This window comes from Fulmarus glacialis, unplaced genomic scaffold, assembly GCF_000690835.1.
Source record: "Fulmarus glacialis isolate BGI_N327 unplaced genomic scaffold, ASM69083v1 scaffold47137, whole genome shotgun sequence".
Lineage (NCBI taxonomy): Eukaryota > Metazoa > Chordata > Aves > Procellariiformes > Procellariidae > Fulmarus > Fulmarus glacialis.
In genome coordinates, this window is record NW_009225980.1 from 56,537 (window position 1) to 72,508 (window position 15,972).

Below are 15,972 nucleotides of genomic sequence, written 5' to 3' on the forward strand. Positions count from 1 at the left end.
CGGGATGTAAAGACCTTATTAATAGTCTGTTATTAGGGTCTTTGTATCACCACAGCTTCTTTGAGTGTTTAATTAAATGTGACCTTTTAAATGAAAAAAGACCTTTGTCTTTATACATCTCAAAACTGGCAAAAGATAAAAAGTGTTTGCATGCAGAGACCAAAATTGAAAACTATTATCTTAAGAATTAATATTTTCGGTTATGAAAATAAAGTAAAAAGGCTTACAAGGGAGATATTTTAGAACTGTATGCAACCCATTGGATGTAATATATACTATATAACCATATTCAGTTGGTAGATAATGCAACAATTGCTACTGATTAAAGAGAGCTGGGTTCTTTAAGCTCATGTTGTTAGAATTTTAAGGGTTTTTTTTTTTTTCCAGTCAGCCTGGTAGCAATTGCACTGGTCCGACAAGATGTGTTGTAGATTTATTTTCAGGAATTAATAAGGGATTCTTCTTCTATTTGGCTGGTAGCAGGAATTCCCACAGGAATAACTCTGACGGTAACATCTAAGTTGGGAAAATGACTTTACTAACAAAATATCCCCTAGATTTGACACCAAAGAAAAACAAAGAGAAAAGATCAAATCCTAGTATTACTAGTACTAATGAAGGCATTGTTATCATACATCAATACAGTACTGAAGTCATATTCGGCATTGATTTCATTGCAGGCAGTTTGTATCACCTATGTATGCTTTTAAGTTTAAAAACAAGCAATTCTGAAATACACAGTCAGAAATGTTTTAGTGTAAAATCCTACACTTAGCTTCAGAATGCATTCGATCAATTTCTTAATCAAAGAACGATATTATACTAGCTTCAGTACACTTGCCAACAAAACCTGTGTTGGTTAACTCTTGGGTTTTTGTAATTTTCAGTTTGGAAATGGTTCTTCATAACTCAGTTAAAGACCTGTGTAGCTTTGACATTGAACATTTCTGTAGTAAAGCATGAACTGACATATAAATGAAATCACTAATAAGTAAACAATTAGCACATGAACATATTTGTATATGACGGATGAGGATATATCAACAGAAAAAGCAACTTAAAATCATAGGAGGCTATCATTTTTTTAAGGCACTTATCCCATGAAAAATGTGTATCAAAACATTATTATTAGATCTTAATAACGTGAAGAAGGCAGGTTCAAAAATATCTGGCCTCTGAGAATCTAATTTGGAAGTCCATAAAGTACACTTATTTTTCACATATGGTGAAAGCCCATGCTTTAGTGTTTTAGAACTGCTCAGGGAAAAAAGGAATTGAAATGCAAGTCCTCTATATGTATAATCTACTGTGATTATATATAACGTATATGCTTGCATATCAAAACCTATTTTTCTCTTTCCTTGATTTTTGTTTAAAGTTCTTTTTTTTTTTTTTTAACTTGTTGCTGTAGATTCTTCAGGGTCTTTCTGGTACCTCATTTCTGGAACTCCAAACTAAAAGACAAGCACAGTGGAGTTGCAGTTTCTGGGTTCCACTCTTGCTATTGCTATCAGCTTGTTCATTCATCATGAACCTCTTCTGGAGTTTGGATACACCAATAAAATTTATCTAGTAATATCATAAGACTGTTGTTGGCAATGGTTGTATGTTGTCTGAGATGTTCATGTGAATGTTTAACCTTGTTTATTATCATGCTTTTTATGCTCTTTATCATTATTTGTAATCTTTCCATGTGGCTTTGCAGTTAGTTTCCATGATATTTTACTCCTTTAACTTACATTTCCTCTTTGCACCAGTGTGCAAATGTGCATCTTCTAACCTGATCGCCTATGTCTGAGAGAAATCTCCTTACTTTTAAAATTTGGGAAGCTGATTCCATTTGATTGAAAAAGTAGAGTTGAGCTTATTTTTCCATTGTCAAAGACATCTCCTACATGTTGCAGGAGCCAATTTATTGTTGGACCATTTCAAACGCTACAAAAACATGTTGTGATTTATCTGTAATTTTTTTTCATAATGTGTGCTTTTCTTCTTGGGGCTCTCTTGTCTCTTAGTCTATTTCCTTCTATGAGCTTGGTCCAAGTTGCCCTAACTCCCTGCCTATAACATTTCAAGTTTCTTCATTCCTCTCAACTCTGTCTATGTACAAGATATTTTGTTGGAAATACTGTGAATAGAGGAATCCACACTTGAATCAGAAAATGGGACAAATTTCATTGTACCTCCTCTCCCCAAATTTGTGGTAGGGTAATTTTGTTTTTAATAGTTAAATTTTAGCTAAATACAGAAAAATGTTAAGTTGGGAAGTGGTAGAAAAATAACCAATTCTTGGAATCGGATGAATCTGTTGTGCTTTCTTTGAAATATATCAGCAGATGCTCACTAATGACTGCATTTCGAATATACTAGAGGTTGTAGAGTACTTTACCCCAAACGCCAATAAACAGCCTTCATAATTCTGCAGTCAGTTTCTTTGAGATGAAGGCATTCTGCAGAGAAAGAATTTTCAGGACTTTATCAGCTACTGGTGAGAGATAGTTTAATAAGATGAGCCCCACATATGACGATCGAAAGAAAACCTTATTCTCTCATTTTAAACTCAGCCAAGGTGTCTGTGTAGACAATCACAGTTCTGCTTGAGTCATGGAAGTTGAATACGGTAGGAGGATCTTCTGACAATGAGTTAATGCTCTTGGCTGTCTCTCCGCCAACAATTTTAAAATAAAATTATCTTGCTCTGCTTTTGACAAAACGCTTTTGTCATACTTGCATAAATATTGAAGCAAAATAACTTCAGTTATACAACCAATGGTTTGTCCTAATGCCTCGTGTTATTTCACTGAAGCAGAGAACTTTAGGAATAGGAGAGGTAGGAACTTGAACCATCAATTCTTTGTTGTGCAGTTTGGCTCTTGTTCAGCTGTGGAGGGTATTATTCAAGCTCAGTACTTGTGTGCTGTTGGGGAACAAAAACCAAAATCAGGTTTGGATTCCATTCCTCTTTCATTCAGGTCAACAAAGTCTTTTTAGTAGAATGTTTCATACTGTTTCTTTTATTCCAGTTTTAAATAAACAAAGGAGAGTGGTCTCACCCTTACTGAGTTTCTTTTTTCCCATTAACTGCGAGTACAATTTTTTGTCTAGTCATCTCTCTATCTTTTACTTTTCCTAGGTTTTTACATCAGCTTTACTAAATCCCAGCAATCCCTTTTTTCCACTCCAGATAATGGTTTTCCTTTCCTATCACTTAAACCTTTCAAGCAGTTTTCTTTTAATAGTATTCTTCTGTTTTTCTGGATTTTTTTTAAGCTGCGAGCATCTTTCTGGCTTAGCGGTGTATACCACATTTCAGAAATTATCATAGAAAAATTGTCTTTTGTTATTATTGTATTTGTTAGTCACTAGTAACAGTAGTAATGATAATAAAGGCAGTTTAATTATGCAGCATTAGCAGCGCCAGACATAATGAGCTCTACTTCTTGCTTAAAACAAACTAAAAGTCTTCAACAGCAGAAATGGGATCTAAAATTGAGGCTTCTCTTGGCACCTCTGCTTCAGACCTTGTCCAAGCCAGGGTTAAAGAACAATTGCAGTGGTTCTGGTCTGGCACCTGATCTTCCTCCCGCCATCTGAGCTGGTACCTGTTTAAAACACCTACTGTCTGCTAAGGGTGCCCTTGCAAAGAGGCTGCCTGTCCTGGCCAGGCCTTCGTATGGGCCAGCTCCTTAGAGAATACAACCCTTCCTATGCAAGTCTTCAATAATAATTAGTACAGTGGACTTGTGTGCTCCAGGGGTATGCTGCGTATCAACAATGGATAACCACTGCTGTGAGGATTTAGATTGTAGAAATTATATCGGGAAGAATCGGTAGCCAGGACAGTTTTGAATTACCCTTCTTGGTGGGAACCAAAATTTCAGGCTTTGAATAAAGAGGTATACCGGTGTTTCTTTATGCAGTGAGGGATGAATAACCTTTAAAAAGATCTCTGTTTGACCACAGTAAAGCCTGACACTTGTTATTTCAAGAACATTTCTGGTAGACTGGATCAGGAAAGGATTTTTAATTGATTCTGCGGAAGCTGCTTTGTCTTACTACTCATGGCATTATGAATATAGTTAGTTTGCTAAAGACATAAAAAAAATTGTACCTATGTTTAAGAACATTTTCTGTTTTAGTGTATTAATTCATATTTTGTGTTCTAAATACCATGTTTTTTAATATTACAGCACGTATCCTATTGAACCAATAACACAGAATGAAGATCATGCCCATCTAAAGGAGCTTAGTCTAAATGATACTGTTTTTTCCATAGTGTTTGCACTTTAAGAAAAATTGCAATGGAGTATTTTTTGCTTGCATCTTCCAGGCTCTAACCAGAGAGTTACAGCACAGCATACAAGAGCTGAGAACAAAAATCAAACAGGCAAAAAAAAAGGGAGAAGTGAGAGCGTGCAAAAAGGGTCTTTCCCAAGAGTCTGTTCAGTTGGCAGCGTCTATCCTTAATGTTTCAACAACTGATCTTGAGGAGATATTAGAAGTAGAAGATGATGAGGTAAGTTATTTTAAGGACTCTTCAGTAAAAAAGGGTTAGATCAGAAGATGCTCTATATTTGCGTTCTTGAGGAAAAGGATTTCCGGATAAGGACTGGAATTTCATTGTGCAGCATCCAGCACAAAAAGAACAGAACAGCTGGATTTAAATAAAAAGGTCAGGTTAGAGATTCTTAAGGTGGCAAGATTTTGGGCATGCGTAAATAAAATAGAAATATACTGTTTTGAGCACGTAGATGTAGAGACATTATTTGAAAATCCTTAGTAGTTTCCTTTTTCATGAGACTATTTGGCAGGGTTATACATTTTAAATAGATTTCTGCATTAATGAAAACAAAATTAGAATGTGTCTTGCTGTGCCAGATTGATTCCATTGATGCTTCCTTTCTTGAATTGTGATACCTCTTAAACGTATTTCTACTAGACAGATGGTTTCTGGGGGATTCCACTGCCTTTTTTCCTTGATTCTGTCACACATTTTGCTATGAAATACTTGATAGTGTTTCATCAAATCACCCTCTATTAAATAGATAGACTAATAGGATTTCTTACCCTGATTTATTTAGGCCTGATCAAATAATACATGAAAAAGCCTGTACACTTACTTTAATACAATTATTGGGCTGTAACAGTACTCTGATGATGACTTAGGTTTAGCCTTATTGGAGCTTTATATTACAGAAGTCACAAAAGAGAGTTTTCACGTTGGTTAAATAAAGGTGCATTGTATGTGTATGCACTGATGTAGATTCATTCATGAATACAAATAAAATAGACCAATCCCTGCCCTATTTACTAACATTTATACACCCCTGTAAAGTGATTTGCTTTGACAGAATTGTTCCATGCTTACCATTCTCGAAGTAATTTCTACATCCGATGTATTTTGTTGTAATCACTGTTGTGAATATATGTGTAAAACACACAAACGTACTTAACTATAAATAGAAAAGAAATTTAAAATACAGGTGATGAATTTACATTATAGAAATTTTAGATACATATTCCATTTATCAGTGTGTAGACTCGGGAACCTTTACATTGAACTCGTAAAATTCACACATAGATCACATGTACACCTGTATATTCATGTGAAAAGAACATACCGTGCATGTTTCTAGGGACAATCACAGACAAGGATAGGTTTATAAATTTAACAGAGCCCTCATACTTGGTGGATATGCTTCATATGACTAGTTTTGCAAGTGTAGTTCCCATTTCCACATGCTGTTTATTTAATGTATATCCAGTTGTGCATTTCCTTTATTGTTCATTATGTTCTTCTCAGGTGGTGTCAAAATATTGTGTCTGTTATATTTTTCTGTTTTTAGGAAACAGCAAAGACAAAAATGGAATTTGAAAAAGATAAAGAATGGCTGCAGCATATACAGAAACTTCTTGAAACACAGGTGCTAAATTTACATCTTCCCTTAATGATTTATAACTTTCTACTCTGAGTAGCTAAGTGTTTTTAAGTTGTAATTAATCTGTTGCATTTGTAATTATGTTGCCATTGACGGTCCCAAACTATACTGTGATAAGGCAATGTAAAATCCTTGTTTTGTATCATTTCCTTTTTATTTCTCTTAAAATAAGAGTCATTGGGTAATACTGAAGAGATGTTAACCAAGGACTCGTGATAGCTAACTTCACAGCTGAAACCAGTGAAACAATACTGGAGAAAACCAGCACAGATCTTAGCAAATGTGTTAATTGAATTATTGAGACAGTGTGTAATGCTTGGTAGAGTGAAAAGGATCCATTCTCTCATACCTCTTAGGAAAAAGAGATTTTTTATTATGTGCCTTGAAAGTTAGTAGTTGATATGGACACCTGAGGAGTTCATGGGTTTCAGTGACCTTTTACTGTGGACCTGTTTCCAGTCAATTCATGTTTTCCTCATAGCCAGACAGCTGTTTATTATCGTGTCTTCCCGCATTCTCTACAATATTTTCTACTGAGACCTCGAGCAGCTTGTTAGTGGGAAGTAAATATTGATTTGGCATCCTGTCAATGCAGAAAGAATGAAAAAATTTCCACCAGAGGCCCCTCAAACATTTTCCTATCGACATTTTCTGGGCAGAGAGGAAAGCTGCATAGAGGATGACAAGGCTGAGACTAGCAGAAATCCCTGAGGGGTCCATTGAGACTGCTGCTGTGACCTGTGTGATACTTTTTCTTCTCTTTCAAGTCTTTTTTTTAATACACACAGAGTCTGCTGGGATGCTCCCCTCTTGTAAGTGATCAAGGGCAGTTTATTGGCAGGTGAGAGCCCTGCTTTTCTAGGCATAGTCAGCTTTTGTTTGGACATCACTGACAACATACACTGACTCTTGAAACTTTTCCACTATACTTTAGTTGTCTGCTTTATTCAGATGATGGGTAGTTGATGTCTGAAAAGAAATAAAATTTGATTTATAAATCCAGCGTTCCTAATGCATATTCACTAGCATGGGTCCATTAGTGATGTAGTTCATTTCTGTTAAGAATGTGAATGATTGAAAATATTTTGAAAGCCATTTCAAGGGAACAATCACATTCAGATTTATATATTTTATCATTAATAGCTTTTGTGTCTAGATTGTGTCCTATGACCAGATTTTTAAGAAATGACAGTTTTTCCCTCTTTCATTATCAAAACTTACTAGCATTAAGGCTGCTTAATTGCTGCAGGGGAGGAGATGGAAATATCAGTTTGCTTTTACTGGTTTTGTCAGAAATACTGGCATTTTAATTTAACCTTGTAGTGTTATATGGAAGTCAGCAGTAAAAGCACAAAGATTTCTATTCACTAAATTGCCTTCATTTTAAGAATTTTTAAAAAATCTATAAATTTCAAGGTCCTGTCCATATTATGGACTCCAAAATAGGAATCAGATTCAGGGAATACAACGGAGAATTCTTATTCTATTTTTTGTTATCATTCTTTGGCAGATTGTTAAAAAATTCTAAGCAGAATTTTATCACTTCTCGTTGCCTGTGAAGCAAAAACGAGGACACGGAGAGTGAGGGGGTTGTTGACTATGTAACCAGCTATATTAGGATTGCAAATGTTAGCTAAGGGTAGAGGAGCTCATTGCTCTTAGCCGTATCAGTTTGTGTACAAGTTAATAGTGGTTTTCAGTGATTTTTGCTCCATCTTGTGGGGTTTCTCAGGAGGAGCTCTGAGGGTAAAAGTAATTCTTGGCAAGCCGACCATCTTTAGAATCACAAGGAGATTAGTGCTTTTTGGGAGCAGCCAGCTCTTCTTTTCATTTCTGTCCATGCTTAGTCACATGGATGGAAATTGCTAAAATTTCTTGATCTCTACTTGGGAGCCGGTCAGGGAAGAACTCTATGCCCTTTCAAATGTTTAACTCATCTTTTGTAGAGAGTTTGGTTGTGGTTTACTTTAGTAGGCATTGGTAATGTTTCTGATCAGAAAACTAAATAAAGCTCATGGTGAAACGAAAGCTTTCTGTCAGGACTTTGCTCATAACAGACTGCTCACTTAACGATACAGGTTGGCAAACTGTGTACCCATTTGCATCTTGAACAAAGATGCAGGCTTGCCCTTTTCTGTTATTCTGAGAAAATGCTCGGTTGAAAATTGCATCAGATCACTTAATATTGCAGTTTGATATAGTGTCTTTTTATGCCATTGAGCCAGGACTTTGGAACTTAATTGCCCAGCAGTATTGATTTAATTGCCTAGGTTTATTTGTGGACTCCTAATTATTGACTGGAGGTAAATTTAATGGAGAAACCTTTATGAACACTGGGAAACTGCTGCTGTTGCTGTTATACATAATGAACTGCATCATATCCCTTTAGATCATTCTTCAAGCTAATTTTATTCCGCTGTGACAGTACGATAACATTTAAAATGTCATAGTCATTTTATTTTTATTACTGACATACGCCATTTTACTGCTGCATTAGAATTTTGGGGGGGACTGAGGGAAGCACTAGTTGCTTTTTACTGTCATTTTATAGATTCCCCTAAAGTGTAATGATAAAGGATCGCACACCTCTGTTTTACACTTCATCTGTACCTTTATTTTCCATACTCTTATGACTTGCAAAAGTCTAATTTCTGTCAGTTTTACAAGAATGTTAATATTTCAGTGATAAATATTTTTGCATTCCTGAAGCTCATGGACCCCGGTCAGAGTTTGTGTGTTCTTATTTTATCAACTGCTATAGAAACACACGTGAAGAAACTACACCACTGCTAAGAAGCTTACAATTTGGTAGAGACACCTCTGCATCAAGATGTTATTATGTAAATAAGAATCATATAATCGAAAAGTACAGTCATGTTCTGAAATCTATAGAGCTGGTAAAAATGACTTATTGTCCAAAACTATATCTTGAATTGCGCACAAGTGTTTTGTCAATTGCTTTTTTGTATTTGTACATTAACACCCAACAACTAGAGTGTTCTCACTAAAGTATAAAAATGAAACATCTTAATAACTGACATTATGATAAAAGGTAAAAGGTTCTCTTGCCTATGAAGAACCTGTATATGGAGAGGCTTCACATAAGCACATGCAGATATCTGCTATGTGCACAGGGGTATCTGAGTCATGTATAGAGACATCAGACTGATTATGCATTAGTGATCAGGCATGGGAGGGAGAAGCTGGGAGAGGTATCCCGTTATAGACGATTGAGTTTTTAGTGGTTCATGGTATTTGGGAGAGGAGGGAACAAGTATGGTTATCTCATTATGTATGTGTGTTTACAGCTTGCACGCCAAGTGATGAGGCTTTTACCTACTTTCTCCCTCACATCTGGGTGTGTATGTCTTATTATTTGAACCTGGCACAGTATAGTAGCACTCTCTTTTCATAATCATAAAAAAAAAAAAACAAACCAGCAAACTTCTCTAGCTTTTTCCCATCATAGGAAACTTATATAGCTAAATCAAGAGGATGACTTCGTTTCACATAGCTTATGCAAGATTTCTTGTACCACCAAAGACTTTCATTCATTGTGACTGATTGGAAGGAACAGCATCTCGGAACAATCCTTTAATAATTTTGTATGTGAGTACAGCATGTTAGGCCAATCCAGATTACTGCCTGAAGTCTCCAAGAACTATTTTTTAATAAAACACAAATCATCTGCCTAACTCTTCCAAGCATTGAACCAAATGACAGCATTGATTTAGCATGTCCCTTATGAGATATACAGCAGCACTTGCCTTCCCTCCCTCCTCATGTACTCCTCGAGATATCACATCTCACATAAACAAAGCTGCCTAATAAAATCTTTCCTCTCATGACCTCATTATGAATCTACAAATCATATTCCAATGGTGAAAACATCCAGAAAAACTCCCTCCCCTCTGTTCTGTGGAATCTCTGAAGGTATGTGTATAATCCATCTCTAGAACAGGGTTTGGAACAGTATATTCACTCTTCATTGGTAGGAATTTTTCCCAACCCCTTTTTAGGATTTGCACTGGCTTCTAAATATGGATTTCCTGTGGTGTCATCTGGGAATGTGCACTAACAGCTATGGTTGTTTCCTTTCAGATTTCTTGGGTTGGAACTTGCCTGCTTTGCTTTCATTAGTCTCCCTCTAGCCTGTGTCGGTCTTCTTCTCTTTGAACAGGTCTTTGCTCATTGCCTGTCCTCTGCTCACATGCACACGTGTATTCACCCATGCACAAACACACATGTGCACACTCGCCACTGCCAGCATCACCAGGTGTTTCAAGTACCTGAACCTTAAAAAGCAGCACCGTTGCAGTCTGAACCATATCCTGGGCACCATTAACATTGGTATCAGAGCATCAGAAAGTAACCATGATTTTCTTGTCATTATGAGAATAAGAGCTCAGTCTTGTGCACTGACAATCTATTATGGTATAAATCTATGTTTTATCTCATGCACAGAAACAAAACCACAATGCATCACTTATCCTGGACTGAAAACAAGGAGAGATTGGCTTGATCACTCAGGATAATACAGACAGACACATATGTATTTATATAACCACGTATATACAGCCATCACAAAGCAGAATGGACAAAGAACAATAGTGAAATGAAGCATTTATCTAATTTTTTTTGTAAACTTTGATTTTTAGTTTATGCTAAAATTAGGAGGTTTTGGTCATTATCATCTGAGTTTCTTTAGTTTTATTTCAGGTTATTCTTTTTGGTTCACTTAATTAAATTTAAAGTAGCTCTGCAGTGTGTTTGGATATTTTTGGGGGGCAAATGTATTATACTGATGATCCATATGGGGAGATTTAAAATAGGTGTAACCACTAATTTGTGTATTCCAGATATGAAATACCTTTATTTTTATGTTAATACATTTTAGACTTTGTGAAGCAGAAGCTAAGTAACATTGTACTCTGTGAATGGAGATGCTATGTTTCATTAGAATAACAACATTGTCTTGCATTCATTATGAGTCTTTTCACTGGCAGATCAGTGTATATTTATGTAGTTATGCTGAGTGAGACTCAGTGATGTTGTGTAAGGTCGATAAATATTGCTAGTTTATTTTTTGCAGAAGGGATCTCCAAAAGAAGTATACTCAAGGTCAAAATAAATAGGTGAGAGAAATAGAAATAACTGTCAGCATTCGTGACTCTTTAGGATCATAGTACCTTACAGTTACCCATACACCAAGATATCTGATAAGTTGTGTAAGAAATATGCCATTTCATTCATATGGCTTTCTAGTATCAAAGAAGAAATCTATAATTCTGGTAAAGATAAATAAATAAATAAATATCTTTACATTCACATGTAGTTTGTGCTCTCAAATTTTCTGAATTTATACAAATCAATTAAATACTACTACTCTTAAAGCCTACCATAATGTAGTGATTTAGGATTGCTATCACTGTTAATGCTTAGTGTTCAGATAAAGTGGTTGTGGCACAGATAACTGGAAAACATTTGAAGGCAGTATCATTCTGTACTAAAATATATAATTATCAGTGGTATAAACAAGCTTTCACTCCTTAGGTGCACGCTTAGAACTCACTGAACTCCCAAAGCCTTCCCCAAGCATAAGGCAGGTTTGGAAGCTGGGATGAGTACTTTGGAGTAGAGACATCTTCAACGGTTGTGAAGTTCTGGGGAGAAATGTAGAGGGAAGCTTCCCACGATAGTTACAGAGCCATCATTAAAAGTAAATCTGACAGGCTTCTATTAAAGATGAAGACTGTAGAGATCATCCAGTTCTGGGTGTCTGTATGGAAAGAAAACCAGATAAAAACATACAGCACTTTCTCTGAAACCAACAAATGTTGAAAGAATGACGTAACGTTCAACTTTCAAATGCTTTTGATTTAAATGAATGATTTAAATGGAAAGAGTTCTTGAAAGATCACTTTGCTATGACATGGAAGCCACAGAGAGTAGTGAGCAGCAAATAAAATGTAGCTAGAATGATATGAGCCAGAGATATCAATAAGAAACCATTAATCTCAGGCACAACATTAAGGAGGTGAAATATATCAGAAATGAATGTAGTCAAGCTAGGCAAGAAGAATTAGAGACTTTGAGGTAATGGTATAGTGTTCTCATAAAAAACATATTTAGACAAGGAGAGAGAGCAATTAGAGTGAAAAGGATGCTGGGGTCAGGTGTTTTTAAAGCACACTAGCAAGTAAGTGTCACAGAATTTCAGATAAGATTATGTCTTATATTACTCTGACTAGATTTGTCCTCAGTGAATTGGCTCCCACTATTCCCCAAAAAGTCATCACAATAGCGTGCAGGAGAAAGCTGACAGGTGTAGATGACTATTAGAAAATTCTTACCATAGACAGAAGTTATTTATGACAGATGGAGACATGTCTGGCCAGCAAGTACCAGCCCTTCAAAACCCCCTTTCCTGTAGAAAAGGGAAATAATGCATATTATTGTCCTTCTTCTGTAACTGCAAAGTGACTATCAAGCAACATGTAGGATTGCCATTACAGTCACTTCATGATAGATGTTTGCTATTAAGAAGATTTTCCTTGCTATCATTTTAGATTTTTTTTTTCTGACTTGTTAGTAATTATAAATATCAGTATGTAGATTCATATCTGTGTTATCAGTTCAGACATTACAGCAGCATTTGTATGTGATGTACTTTTAAGTCTGGTTTTGTTTGTTTGTTTGTTTTCTATTTTTTGTTTCATATATCTGGGAAACAGGCAGTACTCTATCTGCTATAAGTACCATACAGTTTCCTCTTTAAGATGGAATATTGAAGTGAAAAAATAAAATCAGACCAGCGATACTCAAGTGTAGAACTACAGAGTGGTTCTAGATGCAAAAAGTATTGCCTTGAACTACAGTTGTGAAAAGGAGAGGAAGCTGGTGATTGGCCTGCTCAACCACCTGCTTTATTTTACCTAATCTATTTCTGGTGGCCGTACTAAGGTAAAATTATCTCTCCTTCTGATATGAACATCAGCTGTTACTTTTGGTGTGGGACTGACCTCTCGGTCACCGCTGGTCTCACCAGGAGTTCAAGAAAGCTGACAGAGTTCTATGGAGCTGACAGAGACTTTCCAAGGGTGAATGAAAACTCTTTGGCTCTCCTCTGGTGCAGCAGCAACCACTCTCTGCGTGGAGCTGCAATGACTAGTGTTTTGTGCCATCTCCAGAAGTACTTCCCAGCATACAGTGCACTGATGCACCAAGACTGTGAAAGAAAACTTCTTTAAGCATTAAAGCTTAAAAAAAACACTGAAAAAACCACTAGATCTCTTTCTTTGAAGACATCGATTGTGCAAATACATCTTTTATATGGGAAGAGATATAAAAGAGGTTTTCACTTTTCTCTGTAAATATTTAAATACAATTTTTTTGGTATCGTGTTTTAGAGAAGCAGACGTTTGTGTAATATCCCAATCGATGCAATTGCAGCTTTTGGGGTTTTGGGTTTTGTTTTGCTCTGGGTTTTTTTATTTACAAGTTTTCACATGTGAGTTTAAGGCAGTTGCCACAGCATTGAGAGCTGTACTGGTAGTTCTGTCTCATCCTCCTGAGAGTAGTGAACATACACTACCATTTCTGCATGCCCTAGAGTTGACTGTAACCTCTTATTGATCAGCTGATTGAAGATAAATGACAGAGATGCTGGTATTGCAGTTTACATCATTAACATGGTCAGTAAAGCATGAATTGTTCAATAAGGTGTTTATCTTTTTTCATTTTACTCTGTTCTTTTATCATTTTTATGATAGAGAGCAAATTTTCAGACACTAACCAGGCAGGTGAACTTCAAAGATCAGATATGTGCATGTGTGGTCATTGTCAGAACTAAGTGAAATCTAATGGTTTAAAGATATTTAATAAATGTTTTTCACATGAAGAAAATAAAGTTCAATGATCATTTTTCTTACTATGTTTCTTTTTCAGTTTCCTTTTGCCTCATACTTAATGGATGCCATACTGGAAAAATTAAATGAGAAGAAGAAACTGGTAGAAGAGTACAGTTCTCTCATGAAACACACTGTATGATGTTGCTAAGACCTATCTTTGCAAAGTGTGACTAAAATATGTGTGCTGTTTCCTCATGTCTTTCCTCTTCACATAAAGAACTGTCAATATGCATGTTCAATACATAAGTAGAAACTGTGAACTAATTAATTGTTGAACAAGAGGAATTAATTATGTTCCTATTTAGAAAGGAGTGTGGTATTTGATTCCTGAAGACAAAAATTGCTGCAAATCAATGCAAAGTTAAATATGATTTTCCTTTAAATGCATTAGCAGGGAACACCAGTGCAGGCTTTGTAGAGAGAGGATTTTTTTGATACGACCAATACGCATCTGTACAATTCAGAAAGTACAAAAAGCAGCTAAGTAAATCCTGGTTGTACTAGTCAGAACAGTAGAAGTAGGATTTACAAAGGAACTGGGAATATCATTGGGATTTTGAATACCTAATTTCTTTTAGCTTCTTTGTAAATCCTGGCTTTATGATATACGCTACATAAAATTACATGCTTTCTTTATGTTGGAAAAAATGAGAAAATGAATGATTGTAGAAAAAAAGTATTCAATGTAGAGTAATACTCCTGGGAAAAGCTGTATTTTCTTCCAAGTTGGAGTGTATTGTGTACAATGTATTTAATTGTATTTAAAAAATTCAATACAAAAAAGTTATTTCCAGTGTGGGTTTTTTTAATTAGTAGTCCCAGTTCTTTCTCAGCTAACACCAAGCTGCAAGCCCTCACTTTTCTTGGGAAAATGGTATAGAGTTTTAGACAGTTGTTTCCACCAAGATTTCTCTGGCAATACTAACAAATTATTGTTGCTTCCTCACATCTTCCATCTTAAGAGTTTGTATTCCTCTGGACCAACCCACCTGAAAAAAACAAAAGACCCAGGATTTTGAATTCATGTGGTAATAACATTTAGCTCTTATATATGGCTTTTCATCTATGGATATCAAGTTGTTTTACAACAGGTATCATTATCATTCATATTGAGTGGGGAATCAGAAGCGAGATCTCTTTGGCCTAAGATCACTCAACAGAAGCATGAAACAGAGAAGTTTTCTACATGTCCGTCCAGTGCTTTTCCTAGGATGTCACCGTGCTTCTTTTAATTTATGGAGTACACTACTTGATGTGTCTAAGAAAAGGATGAGGAAGGGATGACATCACTAAACTTCTGCTCAGTTATACCTGGTGACAACAGGGTCTTGAGAAAATTTTTATTGGAATTACTGAAAATCATGCAAACATATTCCACCTGCACCTGTAAATTAAGACCTGGAACTAGCCTTATATAAAACTATCTTTAGGAATGGTTGACCACCACCTTTTCCAAAGCAAGAAATAAGGGACATCATATGAAACTATCAGGTGAAATATTCAAAGCAAGCAAAAGGAAACCACTCCCATGCAAAGGGAATTGAGCTGTGGAACTACTTGCCTCAAGGTTTTACTGAAGCTAAAAATTTACATGAACTCCAATGCCAACAAAATTATGCCAATAAAAATTATGGAAGATAAATCCATCAAAATACATAGAAACCATGTTTGTATGTTTTTCAACAATTCCAGCAAAATGTATTTGAAAATAATTTCAACATAAAGTATATTGCTGGGCAGTGGAAAGAACTTCATGAGGCCAAAGCTCTGTGAAGATTAGCCTCTTTGTCTTCATTTCCATGTTCTGCAAGACCTGCTGGTGCAAGTCTGATCTTGGTACTCACCTTAGTGCTTGCTGATCTTTTTTCTTAGTGAAAGACCAGGGAACATCAGCTAATTCACATGGAAAACAAAGAACTTTTTGAGACAATTTCCCAGACTAGTACCTTTTTCTCATAAGTTAAACATCTTGCTTTACTGGCCCTGCAAATTTCTGTATCTCCTGGGCACCTGGGTATGGAGAGAGCTTTTTTCTTGGACCAAGAGTAAACAAGAGTGGTGAATGCTGCAGAACCAATTTATTATCTACTTCATCTGAAGAGAGAGAGAGAGCAAAACAAAAT

The 15,972-nt window shown here is 35.9% G+C and overlaps 1 protein-coding gene across 1 annotated transcript in view; it reads left to right on the plus strand.

Annotated features, from left to right (window-relative positions):
- Positions 1 to 13,988, plus strand: part of LOC104080305 (centlein-like) — a 69,430-nt gene extending 55,442 nt beyond the window's left edge. The window contains exons 12-14 of the mRNA XM_009582653.1: positions 4,331 to 4,516; positions 5,847 to 5,924; positions 13,887 to 13,988. Of these exons, the coding sequence (XP_009580948.1) occupies positions 4,331 to 4,516; positions 5,847 to 5,924; positions 13,887 to 13,988 (366 nt within the window). The remainder of the gene's footprint in view (positions 1 to 4,330; positions 4,517 to 5,846; positions 5,925 to 13,886) is intronic.
- The last annotated feature ends 1,984 nt before the right edge of the window (positions 13,989 to 15,972 follow it).